The 18202-nt window shown below is 42.8% G+C and overlaps 1 protein-coding gene across 1 annotated transcript in view; it reads left to right on the forward strand.

Moving 5' to 3' along the window:
* Positions 1-18202, forward strand: part of USP37 (ubiquitin specific peptidase 37) — a 45665-nt gene that overhangs the window by 17674 nt on the left and 9789 nt on the right. The window contains exons 7-15 of the mRNA XM_026647359.2: positions 259-420; positions 1496-1627; positions 4193-4316; positions 5367-5572; positions 6711-6828; positions 8092-8171; positions 11265-11429; positions 13806-13871; positions 15651-15801. Of these exons, the coding sequence (XP_026503144.1) occupies positions 259-420; positions 1496-1627; positions 4193-4316; positions 5367-5572; positions 6711-6828; positions 8092-8171; positions 11265-11429; positions 13806-13871; positions 15651-15801 (1204 nt within the window). The remainder of the gene's footprint in view (positions 1-258; positions 421-1495; positions 1628-4192; positions 4317-5366; positions 5573-6710; positions 6829-8091; positions 8172-11264; positions 11430-13805; positions 13872-15650; positions 15802-18202) is intronic.

The raw sequence follows: 18202 nt of genomic DNA on the forward strand, positions 1-18202 counted from the left end.
TGTGAGTCCTGTTTTGAGATTCTTCAAGACATAATCTAATAAAGGTAGAATAGGACAGCCTTGTCTCCCCCAACTCAATCCCATTTAAATTGCCATGAGTAAATAGGCAGCACCTTGGCATGTGCAATGGATAAGGCTGATATGATTGTCATTTTTGTCATGGGCTATAATTGTTGTCTTTGCTACTGTCTTGAAAGAACAGTGCAGTCAAAAACTTACATTTTATTGCCCCCCCCCCTTTTTTTGTGTGCACTGTAGGTCTAGCATATCAAGTCAGACACCCTCAGCCAAAAGAAGCCTGGGGTTTCTCTCTCAGCCAGCCCCACTCTCTGTTAAAAAAATGAGATCTAATCAAGACTACACAGGATGGAACAAACCTCGAGTGCCCCTTTCCAGCCACCCACAGCAACAGCTACAAGGGTAAGTTTCAGCTACTTTGATATCCGACTTTTTCCCCCTGTCATCTGAATTTGAGCAGACTGAAGTGTACTAATTACATAGAAATGAATTCAAGACCTGGTTCTGAAATGAGTGAGACTTGTGCCTGAGTAAGGAGCCCTTTTCCCAATTTGGGAAAAGAAAATCGTTCGCTAAAATTCTAACCTGAGAACTTGGTAGTTGATATAGTGAACCCAACAAACTTGTGAAAGAAATAAGCTTGTTTGAAAATTATTCTCTGTACCAAATGAGCAATCACAGTATTTTTATATTTAGATTGTAGAAATACCCATAGATGCTTTCCAGATATACAAGATGACTAATGGGTTGCCAACTTTCCGGCTGGGGGTGCAGGTTCTGGGGTGGGGCCAGGAATGAGGGGTTCGGAGTGCGGGAGGGGGCTCAGAGCTGTGGCAGGAGGTTGGGGTGCGGTTGGGGTGCGGAGGGTGGTTAGGGCTCCAGCTGGGAGTGTGGGCTCTGGGATGGGGCCAGGGATGAGGGGTTTGGAGAGCAGGGGGTTCTGGTGCGGAAGGGAGTACGGGGTCCCGGCGGCGGTTACTGCGGCTCTGAGGAAGTGGCCGCCAGATCCCTGCAGCCCCTAGGCGCATGGGCAGCCAGGGAGGCTCCGTGTGCTGCCCTGATGCCCGCCGACGCCGCCCCCACAGCTCCCATTTGTCGCAATTCCCAGCCAATGGGAGCTGCGAAGCTGGCACTAAGGTCGGGGGCAGCGCCACGGAGCCTCCCTAGCTGCCCATGCGCCTAGGGGTCTCGGGGACCTGGCGGCCACTTCCAGGAGTCGCATGGAGCTAGGGCAGGCATGGAACCTGCCTTAGCCCCAGGCCCTGCTGTGCTGCCGACTGGATTTTTAACGGCCCTGTCAACAGTGCTGACCGGAGCTGCCAGGGTCGCTTTTTGACCAGGTGTTCCCATCAGAAACCGGACGCCTGGCAACCCTACTAATGGTCTAGGAGGGAGGAGCTATGTTGGAGCAGTTGGGATGGAGAACAGCAAACGCCTTAATAGGTCAATGTTCAATAATATCTTTTGTTCTTTTCAGATTTTCAAACTTGGGAAATACCTGCTACATGAATGCCATTTTACAGTCCTTGTTTTCAATTCAGTCGTTTGCTAATGATTTGCTTAAGCAGGGTATCCCTTGGAAAAAAATTCCACTCAATGCACTTATCAGGTAAACTTCATTTGCTTGGGTGGGATATTTTCTTTTTTGATATTAACTTTATTTAAGAACATAAGAACGACCATACTGGGTCAGACCAAAGGTCCATCTAGCCCAGTATCCTGTCTTCCGACAGTTGCCAATGCCAGGTGCCCCAGAGGGAATGAACAGACCAGGTAATCATCAAGTGATCCATCCCCTGCCACCTATTCCCATGTTCTGGCAAACAGAGGCTAGGAACACCATCCCTGCCCATTCTGGCTAATAGCCATTGATGGACCTATCCTCCATGAACTTATTTGGTTCTTTTTTGAACCCTGTTATAGTCTTGGCCTTCACAACATCCTCCGACAAAGAGTTCCACAGGTTGACAGTGCGCTGTGTGAAAAAAATACTTGCTTTTGTTTGTTTTAAACATGCTGCCTATTCATTTCATTTGGTGACACCTAGTTCTTGTGTTAGGAGGAGGAGTAAATAACACTTCCTTATTTACTTTCTCCACACCTGTCATGATTTTATAGACCTCAATCATATCCTCCCCATCATCTCTTTTCCAAGCTGAAAAGTCCCAGTCTTATTAATCTCTCCTCATACGGAAGCCGTTCCATACCCAGAAATTCCTATTTTACTCAAACTGGACCTTGGGGTGAATTTGTAGAACATGATGCTTGAGTATAGGCATGTAGGAGTTGGTTGTGCCTTGAACCCTAGCTGCAATGTAAAATTAGGAAATTGGAAACAGTTCTTGCTGTCTCTGAAAATCCATTATAATTTGGGAATTTATAAGTGTATTGAGGGACAGATTTTAGAAACATAAAGTAGGGTGCATAGGAATTGCCATAGTGTGTCAAATCAGTGGTCTATCTAACCCAATATCTTCTCTGACATTGGCAGAACCAGCTGTTTCAGAAGAAAGTACAAGCAAATCCATAAGACAAATATGAAAGAACTTCCCAATAGTGGAAGCATCTTCCTAGTCCCAGTCAGATAATGGTTAGCTTATGCCCTAGCACATGAGGGTTTATATGTTGTATACTTTTTTATTCTACTTTATGTAACTGTAGAGGTTTATTGTCCATAAAGACATCTGATCTTTTAATACTACTAAGCTTTTGGCTCGTCTCAGGTATACCTTGTGGCAGTGAATTACACACTGTGTTTTACACAGCACATCAGTTATGTGCTGTGTAAAACTGTCTCTCCTCTTATCAGTTTTAATTGTGTTGCCTTTCAGATTTCACTGACTATCCCCTGGTTCTTGTATTACCAGAAAGAACAAATGGTATTTGATCTACCCTCCTTGTACCATTCAGTATTTTATACGCTGCTCTCATGCCCTCTTATTTGTCCCATTTCCCAGTTAAATGGTTCTAGTCCTTTAATTTCTCCTCAGATGGAAGTCTTTTTATGTCTGTAATTGCTTTTATCTGTCTTCGGACCCTTTCTATTTCTGTTGTATCTTTCTTGAGCCCCTCCTGCACTGTTTGGACTTGGCAGTTCTATATGCCATTTGAAATGTCCTCCTGCCAGGATTTGCAATAAGACCTCTGTTTGGACCTATGATATCAGTCATAGAACGAGCATGTCGTGGACACTTTATCTAATGTTACTGTCAAGTTTGCAGATAGAGTAAAATAGGAATTTCTGAAGACCATCCTTGTGCTCTCAACTAAGTCCTGTTCTTTCAGCGGTCTGTCAAATGGGCCATTGTGCATATTTTTCCTGTTGTAGTTGTATAAATGCACTGTAAAGCTGCACTAAAGATGGTGCCCTGTATCTTTACAGGCAAACTAGGTAGATAGCTCTTGTGCCCCATTATAATAGGATGTTCTGATGGAGGCCATGTGTGATTGTGTGTAGAGGTACAACAGGACTGACGTGAATGCTTCATAGTGCCTGTCTTTACTTCTGTTGCTTTGTTTCAGGCAAGTTATCCAATTCTTTTGTTAGCTAATTTTTAGTTTTCTTTCCTTTTTCATATGTCACTTGCATGTATGTGTGTATGAAATTAACTAGATCACAGTAACTGGAGATAGAGAGGATCACCTGATTATTAATAAAGTTAAACCAACAACAGTGGTATATCTGAGTTAAAACAAACTTTTGTCTTGCCAGATTTCTTCAGCTTCTTGTTATGTAAATGAATGAATCTGTATGTTGCAACTTCTTGTATTGCAAAAAGAAATAAGACTTGCAGCTGGGTGGAGTGTAATTTACAAAAGTGTTTATTGGCCATAAGAATTAGGGTTAATTATTTATCTGTTTATTTTAATGGGCTGTTATTTCATAAGATATTGTACATAACACATTTTGTTACGTGCTCTTTACATTGGAGGAATTTTTAAGTGCAGAGTCCCACTGAAATGATGGCATCAGGAGTTAAGTTTTAAAACATTTGGAATCTAAGGGGATGGGGACAGTTTGTGAAGTGTTGTACAAGTTGAATCCCTCTGCCTCATCCCTAATGGAAAACAGACTTGGCAAATGTTTTTAGAGAGACATCTTCAGGTTTTACACTACCTACCATAAGATTTGGAAAGCCAGCCAACCAACCTTTCACTGCATTAATTTCTCCAGACGCTTTGCCCATCTGCTTGCTAAAAAGGATGTTTGCAGCCCTGAGGTAAAGAAAGAGCTGCTCAAGAAAGTGAAAAGTGCCATTTCAGCTACTGCAGAGAGATTCTCGGGTTACATGCAGAATGTAAGTGCGCTCTTGTACAAACTGCTCCTGTGTTTTGTGCACTAGCTCTGCGGTAGTCTGTTTGACTTGGTCTGTGCCCATTGGAGTCAAGTTGATACTGATGGAGCTGTGAAGCAGGTTGAGCACTCACCGCTGCAGCGCCTCCTGCTGGTCGTCCAGGAATTAGCTCGATTCCAGCACTCTGAGCACCCCCTGCTGGCTGGTGTCTCTCCTGCCTCAAGCCCCCGTGTCCCTCCCGGACCCTGGTGCCCGTTACCTTGGGGTTCTGCCCACAGCAGTACCCCCACACTCTGGGTCTCCCCTCCCAGACGGACCCCAAACCCCATGTCCACCTTGCCTCAGTGGCTACTGCCAGTCATCATCTAGCCCCCGCCCCCTGGGGCAGATTGCAGTCTGTAATGGCCATTCATTGCTGGCAAGGGGGTTGTACCAGCTGCTTCTACCTATCCCCGGGCTGCCCCTCTGCAGCCCCAGTACCCCCTTAGGTCTTAACAAGGCCTCCACCTGGAGAGCTGCCAGGCTGGAGCTCCCCAGCTCCTCTTGCCCTTCCCCAGCACTGCTCTGCTCCTGGTACCCTGTGCTCCCAGGCAGCCAGGTCCTTTCCACTCCAAGGCTGGAGTGAGACTCACTGTCTCCTGCCTCACAGCCCCTCTTATCAGGGCCAGTTGTGCCCTGATTGAGCTGGCCACACCTGGGGCCAGCTACTCAGCCAGCCTCCCTCAGCTGCTCTTAATCCCTTTTCTAATCGGGTCCCAGCCACAGCCCTCTCCAAGGGCTGCTTTTAACCCCGGCTCTCCTGGAGTGGGGCAGCCGCCCCACTACAGCTGTTAGTTGAATGGATGGCTAGTGTCAGTTTTGTGGTTATAACAGAACTTTCATGTGATCCTATATAAGACAATTGCATTCAGAGTTAGTCTGTGTGTTTTTTTTAATCTATCTATCTATCCATCCCCATCCATCTATCCATCCACCCACACACGTATAGCAGAGAGATTGAAAGCAGGACATGCAGAGAGTCATTCTAATCTAAAGAATTTACACCGTTTCTAGGATGCACACGAGTTTTTGAGCCAGTGTTTGGATCAGCTGAAGGAGGACATGGAAAAGTTAAACAAAACTTGGAAGAGTGAGCCAGTGTCTGGTGAAGATAACTCGCCAGGACGGGCCTCTGATGACATCTCAGCCACGAAAGTTTACACTTGTCCAGTTATCACTAACTTAGAGTTCGAGGTTCAACATTCTATCATATGTAAAATGTAAGTATTTTTGAGAGAGACAATACTTTTGAAATCTAAGAAGTAAAAGTTCTGCAGATGGAAGGAAAGTATTTTCATGTTCTGTGATCTCATTCATCCACAGACCAACTGCCACATGTAGTACTAAGCAGTTTCCTTCTTTTCCTACATATGATGTAAGCAGAAATGAAAACTTTCCAAATGCTTAAAACTGTCTGCACAGGAAGATTAAGTGTAGTCACAGGGTAAACCCTCACACCACACTGCTCTTTACTGTAACATATTCGCCGAGCAGCCTGCTAGTTTTTTAATGTTTTTACAAAAGAGGACTTAGTTTCGGTGTAGGTGCTTTCTTTTTTGCTTTCCCATCCATGCCCACTAGACAAGATTAGTGCTTTACATCAGGAAAGGGCTTGTTCCCAGAAGTGGGCAGGCCACATTTCCTCTGTCATTCTCCCAGTGGTTTCTTCCAGGGAATGGCAGCTTTCCTGTAGCTCCATAAGGAGCTATGCCAGTGGAGGCTACACAAGGATGTGCTGAGTAAGCACATCTACCTGCTCATTCACCTCTATGGCCAGTGCCGCATATGTTTGGTACTGTGCTGGTGTTAATCATGTCATCATTCTAGACAACTATTGTTGTGTGTGTCTCATATTGTGCCCTTAAAAGTTGTATGATACTACTTTGGTCCAGTATTTATATCCTGAAATGAAATTAAGGTTTTTAAAGGTGTGCAAATATTAGTATTTCATTTTTTAAAAAAATCAGATTTCCTTTTGATCCCTCATGAGGTTGGGCTGACTCCTTTCCTCCTGAGAGGGTTGATGCAGATTGGAGGGCTTTCAGCTATACCACCAGGCCTGTTGCCTTTCCCATATGACAGATCCCTTGATCACTCCAAAGTACTTCTTAGAGTTCAGGTTCATGTTTGCTCTCAAACTATTACTCACAGGAACTCTTTCTTTAAATCCTGAAAATACCAAACCCAAGTCCCAAAATTAAAGCGTAAGTTCAGTCAGTGAGAGACTTTATCATCTTGATGAGTTAAAATGGGCTCGGTATGTCCACATGCGTAAAGTTACTGTGAAATAAACCATATAAACTATGATGATTTTCCAGCATACGTATAGGCAAAATCACATGTGCTTTTTTATTGTAGGTGTGGTGAAACAGTCACTAAACGAGAACAGTTTAATGATCTTTCCATTGATCTTCCCCGAAGAAAGAAATTACTTCCTTCGCGATCCATCCAGGATTCCCTTGATCTCTTTTTCAGGGTACATAATGCTTATTTATTACTGTTCATTCATTCATTCATCCATCTCTGTCTGTCTCTCTCACACACATGTCACATCAATATATATTAAGAGTAACAGAATTCGGTTTTGTATAGACACAAACTGATCCTCACAATGCTCCTGGGATGTACATGTTTTACTGTTTCTTAAATAGGGAGATTGAGGCGCAGAAGAATTATGTAAATCCTAGAGAAGAGTCCACCTCAGATGGGATTAGAACTCAGAAGTTATTGGTTCTCAATCCTGTGCTAGGGTGGTTGGACAACTAGTCTCTCTCTTTAAATCAGAACAGAGGCTATATATATCTGTTTAATTAAAAAATAAATGTTGTATTTGAAATATCTAGATGCATACACAGTAAATAGACCTCCAACATGAGCTTGTTCAAAACTGGAGATAAATATTTCCTGTACAATTCACAGTATTGCATTTTGTTAGGAGTCCCCTGTGAAATCAAACTGATCAGTAGTCAAAAGTTTTAATCAGTGAAATCTGCCATGGTCCCTTTTATATACATTGGTCTTCATTTTATTTTGATACACTGATTGGAAACACAGACTTATCCTTTCTAAGGCTGAACAATAAGCCCATTGCTTATGCTTGAGGTACAGACTTCCATCCTTAGTAGAAGAGTAGTGGCGTGGTTTGACCGCTGGCTTACAGAAATGAATTATATAAACAGTGGACAATGTCTAAATATTGCTGTTGTATGCATACTCCTCGCACAATGCTTTTCCAAGCAGAGACAGCTAGAGGAGATGAAATTCTGTTTAACTGTGATACATCAGTAACGATCTCAGAGGCAGAGGGCCTTTCAGGAGAAAAAAATAGGAGCTTTGGACTAGGGATATGGAGAATTAAATGTTGTCCAGTAAGGGCTATGAAAAGCTACATGGTAGGTGTTTCTGAGAGGAAAAGCTGCAGGTCTTGCAAAACTACTGTCCTCTCATTTTGAGTACTAATGTTTCTTTACCCTTTCTATTTTCTAGCTCTGTGTATCAGATTTGCAAAAAGCGATTTCTCCCTAACTAATTCCACCTGTCTTAACTGACAGGCTTTCAGTTGTAAGCTTATTTCTTGTTCTCTTATCTGATTCATGTTTTGGTCTGTCATGTTGAAATGATAAGTCAATTAAGAAATAGATGAGTGCCTTCGTCAGAGAAACACTGGACTGAAAAAGGCCATCTGCTTTCAATAAATATCTGGTTGAGTCATCCTTATATTTTGCTTTGTCTTTCATAGGCAGAGGAGATTGAGTATTCCTGTGAGAAGTGTAATGGAAAGTCTGCTGTTGTTACACACAAATTCAATAGGCTCCCCAGGTAAGGGTAAAATCCTACTCTGGTGCTTTCCCATGTCATAAAAGCGGATAAAAGTGTTGGTGCGTAGGACAGCCTGGCAGAGCAGGGCTAGAGTAATGAAGAGGATGAAGAGTAAAGTGGTAGATATAATTAGAAGATTGTACGCATCATTGCTTCTGTATGCAGAGCTCATTGTACACACCAGGGGAGTCTGACATTCCTCCATTCCCTCCTCACCCCCCAGCTTCTTGTGGGCCACCATTCCATCTCCCTCTGTTTCAGGACTCCCTGCAACCCTTCTCCCTTATCTCATGCGGAGGCCCTATCCTTTATTTCCACAGCACCCAATGCCAGGAGCTCAGTATGCCCCTGTTCACCCCGTCCGCCACATGCCTGGGTCTCTGTGTGTCCCTATATCATTGTGCCCCATTCTCCTCCTCAGAGCCAGGGGCTCTGAATGCCCCCCCCCCCCCAAGTCATTCCGCCCCTCCACCAGATGCCTGCGGTGCTGTGCTCCAATGTCTCCCTCCCCCATTCTCCTCCCCATGCCTGTGGCTCTGTGCATTCCTCCTGCCCCCCATTATTTATTTTCTTTGTCTGGGGTACAGTGTACACTGGGGACTATATTGGCATAGCTGCAGTGCCTGAGCTGTGCTTGCATAACCCCGTAGTGTTAGACACAGCTACACCAACAATAGCTGCAGAAGCATTCTTCCCTCAACCTAGCTTTGTCTGACACTAGGGGAGTTAGGTTGCACAGTTGTATCGCTCAGGGATGCGGATTTTTCACACGTCTGAGCAATGTAGCCATGTTGACCTAAATGTTAAGTGTAGGCCAGGCCTGGGAGATAAGTCATTCATGTTATCAACATTTTAAACTCATTTGGGAGGGAGGGCAAAGCTGAGATAGGCAGTGGGGTGAGAATTATGCTGGAACTTGTTAATGGCTGCCATCAATTCTTTGATCTACAGATTTGGTAGACCTGGTTGAAGCTGATACGTGTGCTAGCCAGATACCTGGGGCTCCATGCATTCCCCACTTTCCCCTTCCGGTTTTCCGATTTTTCACTAAAATCAATAGGATTCCATCCACTGATGCCTAAAACATTCCCTGAAACTTTGGAATAGATCAAATGTGGCGTTCAAAAGTTACCACATTATATACAGACTGACAGAGAAATGCCATCGAGTTCAGTGTAGGACCTCACTTTGCGTGGCCAACCATCCCTTTTACCTTGGTGCTTGCTGTCTTTCTGTGTCACAGTGAGCATAGTGGGCTGCAAGGAAGAGTACAGAGAGGTTTCTCCCCTATATACCTTTCCCTCCGGAAAGTCAGAGCTTGACACTTTCTCCTAATAAGGATCAAATCTTTCCTGTTTTCTAAGGGAGGTTTACAGCTGCCAGCTTTGTCCTAAAGAAAGAGCAGAATATCTGGGTGGTAGCTGAGACTAGACAGGCTGATATCATTAGAAATACACAGTACTCTTGAAGCAGTACTGATTGTGTGCTTGGTACTTTTAATCACATAGATGGAATCATTACATAAATTGTAAGCTCTTTGGGGCAGGGATCATCTTGTCATGGTGTAAGTTTTACAGAACCTAGCATAATGGAGCGCAGGGTCCCTAATTTGGACCCTTTGGTGATACCATAATTCAAGTAATATCACGTGGTCCCTGCCCAGTCTAAATAGACACAAAATGTAGTACAAGAGGGAAGGCTCACCGCACAGTGAATATTTGTAAGGTTGGTGGTAGTTTCATGAACAAAAGTATTAGAAGTTGGGTAAAGCTTATGACTAATAAAAACACCCCTGTGCCCAGTTTGTGTTAGTGATTGCTCTTCCTCCTTTAGGATGCTTGATTTTCAAGGCCAAACAGTCTAAGGTCATGTCTACACTTACCAGTAGATCGGCACTGCTACAATCAGTGCAGCAGGGGTCAATTTAGCAGGTCGGGTGAAGACCCGTTAGGTCAATGGAAAGCGCTCTCCCATCGACTCCGGTACTCTAGCTCCCTGAGAAGAGTAATGTAAGTCAGTGGGAGAGCGTGTCCCATTGATACAGCCCTGTATAGACACTGCGCATTCCTACAGTGATTCAAAACAATGACAAAAGTGGCCACTTGACTTAAGGGGATTATGGGACGTTTCCGGAGGCTGATCAGAGTGCAGTAATGCAACACCTTGTCCACACTGACGCCTGTAGCCAAGGCGCAGCAAACGTTATTCCTCTCGCCGAGGTGGAGTACCAGGAGCGCTCTAACTGCGGAGTCAGAGTGCTCTACGTGCCTTGCCAGTGTGGATGGGGAGTGAGCTAGGGCACCCAGGGCTGTTTTAATGCGCTGTAACTCGCAAGTGTAGCCAAGCCCTTAGGTCGACTTACCAAAGTAGTATAGACAAGGCCTAAGTCTTGACCACTCCTGTTGTTCAACATGTACGTTAAGTCAGTAGGGGATATCTTGAGGGAATATGCTGATGACACTGGCCTATGATCATTATACTTGGCTCTGTTTCCTCTTTGGAAGCAATCAGTTATTTCCTAGCTCTCTCGTTAGCTGGCAGAAATAAGGACCTGAATAAAAGCCAGTTGGCGTAAGCTCATCCTGGACAAGAACAAAATGATGCTGATTGAATCAGGAAGTGTCTTGAGTTGACAAAGTCTGACTGCTTCAACAGAGCAGGATGTCTGCCTATTGTTAAAATGGTCTGCAACTTCGGGGTCTTGCTAGATAGAAGCAGTAAGCAGAACTGTCTCCTGAGAGGATCAGGCTGAGAGCATGTGCTCTTCATTATGAACTAGCAGCCAGTAAATACCCAAATTAAGTTCAGGGGACTGTTTACTATCTACAGAGCCCTAAGTGTCCTAGCTCCCAGAATCCTGGAGAACCACATCTCCTCAAGCTCACCACACAACTAACTGTTAATGCAATCAAACATCTCTTGTCAGAAAGCCAAGAGGTGGAAAACTTTTTTTCTAAAAATAAAATGTACTTGAAACTGAGGTGACTATTTTGTGGGTAGGGCAAGCTGGGTTTTGAATGTGTTTATTTACTGGCTACTGTCTTTGGCTTTGAACTTAATGCAGTTATTTCTGCCCTGCCTCCTATCTTTCAGGGTCCTGATTCTTCATCTGAAACGATACAGCTTCAATGTGGCACTGTCTCTGAATCACAAAGTTGGGCAGCAGGTGGTTATACCAAGATATTTGACCCTGTTATCTCACTGTACAGAAAGCACTCGGCCCCCGCTTACTCTGGGATGGAGTGCGCATTCTGCAGTGTAAGTGTCAAGAGCAGAATTTATCACCGTTATCTATTCATGGGTATTAAGTTCATGTATATGGCATATGGGAGGAGATGGTATCAAATGTTACACATCAGATCTACTCTAGAGAGAGTCAAATTAATAAAAGAGATTTAAAAATTGCTCCTACCCTCTCAAAGGTCATTGTGATTCCCTTTACGAAATTAAAAGCCAAGTCTTTTGTCTGCTGCATTAATCCATAATGATACCAATATGAGACGATGTGTGGGGAAGGAGAATTACATCTCAGGATGTAAGAGTGGCGGAAGCTCCTTTGCTTTGAGATGTTTAAAACTAGTCAGGACAATATCTAGAGAACACTCTGTAAGGAACAACCCTGCCTTAACCCCTGGGGTATGGACTGGTAGAATTTACCAAGGGAAGTTCCCTGTGAGTCCATAATTCAGCTTTATTTCCAGTACAAGTACTAGAATGATTGAGCTTTCATTTCATATTTGGTACACCATGATAGCTCTTCATACCCTTTCACTGCTGATCTTCCCCTGCACCCTTTGCTGTGCTGACCTGTCCATTAATTTATAGGTTTTTCTGTGGTGCTCGTTACCACAGTATCTAGTACCTCACACTGTGAATTTGTCCTCGCAACAGCCCTATGAAGTAAGGAAGCATTACTTAAGAATGGCTATACTTGGTCAGACCTCACGGTCCATCTAGCTCAGTATCCCGTCTCTGACAAAAAGAACAGGAGTACTTGTGGCACCTTAGAGACTAACAAATTTATTAGAGCATAAGCTTTCGTGGGCTATAGCCCACTTCTTCGGATGCACTGTCTCTGACAAGTATCAGAGGGGTAGCCGTGTTAGTCTGAATCTGTAAAAAGTAACAGAGGGTCCTGTGGCACCTTTAAGACTAACAGAAGTATTGGGAGCATAAGATGCATCTGAAGAAGTGAGGTTCTTACCCACGAAAGCTTATGCTCCCAATACTTCTGTTAGTCTTAAAGGTGCCACAGGACCCTCTGTTACTTGTCTCTGACAGTGGCCAGGACCAGATGCTTCAGAAGGAATGAACAGAACAGGGCAGTCTTTAGTGATCCATCCCCTGTCGTCCAGTCCCAGTTTCTGGCAGTCGGAGCATGGGGTTGTGTGCCTGACCGTCTGGGCTAATAGCCACTGATGGATCTATTCTCCAGGAACTTATCTCATTCTTTTTTGAACCCAGTTATTCTTTTGGCCTTCACAACATCCCATGGCAATGTGTTCCACAGACTGACAGTTCGTTGTATGAGGAAGTCTGTCTCTTTTTTAAGCTGAACAGTCCCCATCTTTTTAATCTTTCCTCATATGGAAGCTGTTCCATACCCTAATAATTTTCGTTGCCCTTCTCAGCACCTTTTCCAATTCTAATATATCTGTTTTGAGATGGGGTGACCAGAATTGCATGCAGCTTTCCAAGTGTGGACGTACCATAGCCTCTCATTTTTACAGATGGCAGACTGAGGCACAGAGTATCATGCCCAGGCTCACATAGGCAGTCTGGCAGACCAAGGAACAAAACCAAGATCTCTTGTGTTCCGGTCCAGTGCCCTAACCACAATAGCATACTGAGTTAGGATGTATCTGGCATGTTCAGCAGGATGGCACACGTGTTCTTCGTGCTTAGTGTTGAATAAGGTTTTTCAACAGTATATTTTTGTAATTGAAAACTTTACTTTTGTAAAGAAAGAAAGGAGAAAAACCCTTTAAAGGGTCAGATTTTTAGTGGTTTGTAATAGGACCTGAATGTTCTCAGTCTTAATCTATCCTCCTGGCTAGCAGTAGGGGGTGACATGTGGTGAACTGGATGCAGCAGTCTTGGGTTTGGAGAGGAAGTCGGCTGTGTGGATTGGAAGGGATTGCTACAACAGCAGCCAGCTGGTGGGTGTGGGGAGAGTTGATGGAATTGAGGGATCCGAGGTGAGGGTCAGGTGGATCAGAAAGCTTGTGTGACAGTTGTTTTGGTGAAAACGTGGGCCAGGTAGGGAGCCAGTAAAGCCACCAGGGCAGGTTGTGGGAGAGCAGGTCATGAGTTGGCAGTAGGAACTGGAAAGATGGTAGAAAAAGGAATGAGTTGCAGTCCTGACAGGAATGCTGCAAGCTTTTAATCTCAAAGCTGTCCTAGGGTGTGCCACTAAGAGGTGAATCAAGTTGAAAGGGTTAATTACTTTTATGAACAGCTTTTGTATATTCATAACATAGAATTCTTACTCTAAATCTCTGTGATTAACAAATACAAACAGGTATTCTCCTTATGGCTTTTTTGCCCACGGGCTAGCATGTAGTAGCAGATGAGTAAAATGCACATTTTTTTCAGAATATAACTGTGGCAATAAATACTTTGCTCTGTTTATAGTTCTCGACCATTGAAAGCCTCCCAAATGGTGAATTCCTGTACTGTGAGCACTTCCACACCTTGTAGGTAAGTTGTAATTCTGAAATTTCCTTGATTTGGGGGAGTTCTCTGAAGAACTTTTGAGCATTTAAATAAGTCTTGCCTTTCTCCCACCTTTGTCTTCCTTTTCCATTTTTACTCCTTGTTTTTTGTGTTTTGAATTATTGTCTCTACACTGTTTTTCATGCTCCAGAGTTGTCTTGAAATTGCGTCTCCAATGGCATAAATATTAAGGACACTTTTAGTGTTCACACAGCCCAAATGACATTTTTCAGCATTTCTCTTATAAGCCTGTTTTCTGAGGTTTATAATTATAACACAAACTAGATTTTTTTTCAGTATTAAAACCTACAATAGCAAGGAAAACTGAACTTAGTTTGTATGGACTCTAATAGTTCCACTGCTCTTAAGAACTGGTTGTAACCATAACGGCAAGAAGCTGGTTTGTAAGTTGTTTACCAGAGAAGCAAAATTTCTCTTATTCCAAGAGCTAGCTCTTTTCTCTGTCCTTATGTTTGGCGCACCAAAGTTGTTTCTGGAAGAGAGTCATTTAATCCTAGGGTTTATTTGTGCGGGTTAGAGGAACATTGTTCCTACACTTCATTCTGAGAGGCCAGCTCCTGAGAAACAGTGATAAATGTAATGTAGTGTTGGATAACTTTACGCTGCATAAAAGTGAAGACACTGGAGGATGCATGTAGAGAAGTTCTCAACCAGGGGTATGCAGAGGTCTTCCACGAAGTACATCAACTCATCTAGATATTTGCCTAGTTTTACAACAGTCTACATAAAAAGCACTAGTGAAGTCAGTACAAACTAAAATTTCATACGACTGGTTTATACTGCTCTATATACTATACACTGAAATTAAGCCAATATTTATATTCCAATTGATTTATTTTATAATTATATGGTAAAAATGAGAAAGTAAGCAATTTGTCAGTAGCAGTGTGCTGTGACACTTTCGTATTTTTATGTCTGATTTTGTAAGCAAGTAGTTTTTTAGTGAGGTGAAACTTGGGGGTAGCAAGACAAATCAGCCTCCTGAAGGGGGGACAGTATCTGGGAAGGTTGAGAGCCACTGTCTTAACCTATACACAGTGCTTTTATTTTTCACCTTCCTGAGCCCTCCTTGCTTTTGGTTTTATTAAAACCAAAAGCAACACCTGCAAAAGGCCAAATGGAAAACTGAAAAACATTACACATGTGAAATGTTGTCCTGCCAACACTATTTAGCGTCTTTATGATCTATGCAACTTGGTTTCAGAGAATAATTATAGTGTTTAAATAAATTTCCCAAGTTAAACAGCATATAATAATGAGTTCTCTATACTAATGGAGTCCACTTAGGGGAATGTTCACAGAATGTTGTCCATGCACTGTAAATACCTAAACACAGAAGTGCAGGGAAGTTCTTTTAATGAATACCTGGTAAAGGAATGCAGTAACTTTCAATGCACCAGTAGGTAAGCTAGGATAGAAAATTGATCTGCTAAGTAAATAGATTTTAAATATGGCAAACTGGAGTCTCTTAACAGAGGGGTAGCCGTGTTAGTCTGAATCTGTAAAAAGCAACGGAGGGTCCTGTGGCACCTTTAAGACTAACAGAAGTATTGGAGCATAAGCTTTCGTGAGTGAATGCCCACTTGCTTGCGTCTGATGAAGTGGGCATTCACCCACGAAAGCTTATGCTCCAATGGAGTCTCTTCTAAACCTGCATAACCTGTTACACCCAAATTTCCTTTTTTAATAGTTTAACAGGTTTCTACAGTGCTAGGAAATTATAGTTGTATTTTTAATTTTCAGAAAGTATACATTCAAATCGAAGAGCTCCGTGGCACTCTATGTGGATTCAGATAGTGAGGATGAGCCATTGAAACGCTCTGTTGCTCACAGTCAAAGATTGTGTGATGTACAGAGCAGAGAACAGCAGCAACAGCAAGAAGAGCCTGAAAAGGTAAAAGATTCTTTCCTCTCTGTAGGACTTACAATACATGTGCATTTTCTGTTATTGAGAGGGGAAAACATACCCTTTCAAACCTAAAAAATCCCTTACGTGTTTGTGTCTGGGCTGTCAGAGTCTATCAGACTGTGAATAAAACCGATGTAAATACAAGATTGGTTCATAATTAGCACAATTATGCTGAAGGGGAATGCTTTGCCAGGCCATCTGATTGACCTCTCTATATGTGTTGGCTTGGGATCCCACTGGCAGCAGAGGTAATTGTATTAGCGCTGCACTGAAGTCTTTAGCTCAAGTGTGTCAGCTGCACAACAGTTTTACTATTCAATCCTTAGAGGATATTTAAATTGCCTTCTCTTGAAGCTGCTCACTAGTTGAAATAGGATGAAAGTCAGTCACTGGTAATAATTATCCAGTCAAATTCTTTGTTTAAATCTGGGGGCCAGGATATGCATTGAGAATGGGGGGAAAAATAATAATGTACAAATTGGAATGAGTTTGTGGACCCCCAAATTAAGTGTTTTGTCTTTGAGGTCTGTTGTGGCAGATGTTGGCTACATCCAAAGAAGCTTCTTGCCTGTACAGTGGCATTGTAAGTGCAGTAGAAAGGAGATGAATCGAGGTTGTATGGGAGGGGAATGAACAGAACAGGGAATCATCGAGTGATGCATCCCCTGTCGCCCATTCCCAGCTTCTGGCAAACAGAGGCTAGGGACACAATCCCTGCCCTGCCTTGGCTAATAGCCATTGATGGACTTATCCTCCATGAACTTATCTAGTTCTTTTTTGAACCCTGTTATAGTCTTGGCCTTCACAACATCCTCTGGCAAAGAGTTCCACAGGTTGACAGTGCACTGTGTGAAAAAAATACTTCCTTTTGTTTGTTTTGAACCTGCTGCCTATTAATTTCATTTGGTGACCCCTAGTTCTTGTGTTAGGAGGAGGAGTAAATAACACTTCCTCATCTATTTTCTCTACACCTGTCATGATTTTATAGATCTCTATCATATCCCCCCTTAGTTGTCTCTTTTTCAAGCTGAAAAGTCCCAGTCTTATTAATCTCTCCTCATATGGAAGCCATTCCATACCCCTAATCATTTTTGTTGCCCTTTTCTAAATGTTTTCCAATTCCAATATATCTTGTTTGAGATGGGGCGACCACATCTACATGCAGTATTCAAGGTGTGGGCCTACCATGGATTTATATAGGGGCAATATGATATTTTCTGTCTTCTTATCTATCCCTTTCCTAATGATTCTCAACATTCTGTTAGTTTTTTTGACTGCCGCTGCATATGGAGTGGATGTTTTTCAGAGAACTAGTCACAATGACTCCAAGCTCTCTTTCTTGAGTGGTAACAGCTAATTTAGATCCCATCATTTTATATGTATAGTTGGGATTATGTTTTCCAATGTGCATTACTTTGCATTTATCAACATTGAATTTCATCTGCATTTTGTTGCCCAGTCACCCAATTTTGTGAGATGCCTTTGTAGCTCTTCACAGTCTGCTTTGGGCTTAACTATCTTGAGTAGTTTTGTATCATCTGCAGATTTTGCCACCTCATTGTTTATCCCTTTTTCCAGATCATTTATGAATATGTTGAATAGGACTGGTCCCAGTACAGACCCCTGGGGGACACCACTATTTACCTCTCTCCATTCTGAAAACTGACCATTTATTCCTACCCTTTGTGTCCTATCTTTTATCTAGTTACCAATCCATGAGAGGACCTTCCCTTTTATCCCATGTCAGCTTACTTTGCTTAAGAGCCTTTGGTGAGGGACCTTGTCAAAGGCTTTCTGAAAAGCTCAGTGCACTATATCTACTGGTTGCCCCTTGTCCACATGCTTGTTGATCCCCTCAAAGAATTCTAGTAGATTGGTGAGGCATGATTACCCTTTACAAAAAACATGTTGACTCTTCCCCAAGCAATTATGTTCATCTATGTGTCTGACAATGTTGTTCTTTACTATAGTTTCAGCCAGTGTGCCCAGTACTGAAGTCAGGCTTACTGGCCCGTAATTGCCAGGATCACCTCTGGAGCCCTTTTTAAAAATTGGCATCACATTAGCTATCCTCCAGTCATTTGATACAGAAGCTGATTTAAATGATATATTGCAAACTATAGTAAGTAGTTCTGCAATTTCACATTTGAATTCCTTCAGAACTCTTGTGTGAATACCATCTGGTCCTGGTGACTTATTACTGTTTAATTTATCAATTTGTTCCAAAACCTCCTCTAATAACACATCAATCTGGGGCAGTTCCTCAGATTTATCACATAAAAAGAATGGCTCAGGTTTAGGAATCTCCCTCACATCCTTAGCCGTGAAGACCGATGCAAAGAATTCATTTAGTTTCTCCGCAATGATCTTATTGTCCTTGAGTGCT

Source organism: Terrapene carolina, unplaced genomic scaffold (assembly GCF_002925995.2).
Source record: "Terrapene carolina triunguis isolate 2854851 unplaced genomic scaffold, T_m_triunguis-2.0 Scaffold62, whole genome shotgun sequence".
NCBI classification, from domain to species: domain Eukaryota; kingdom Metazoa; phylum Chordata; order Testudines; family Emydidae; genus Terrapene; species Terrapene triunguis.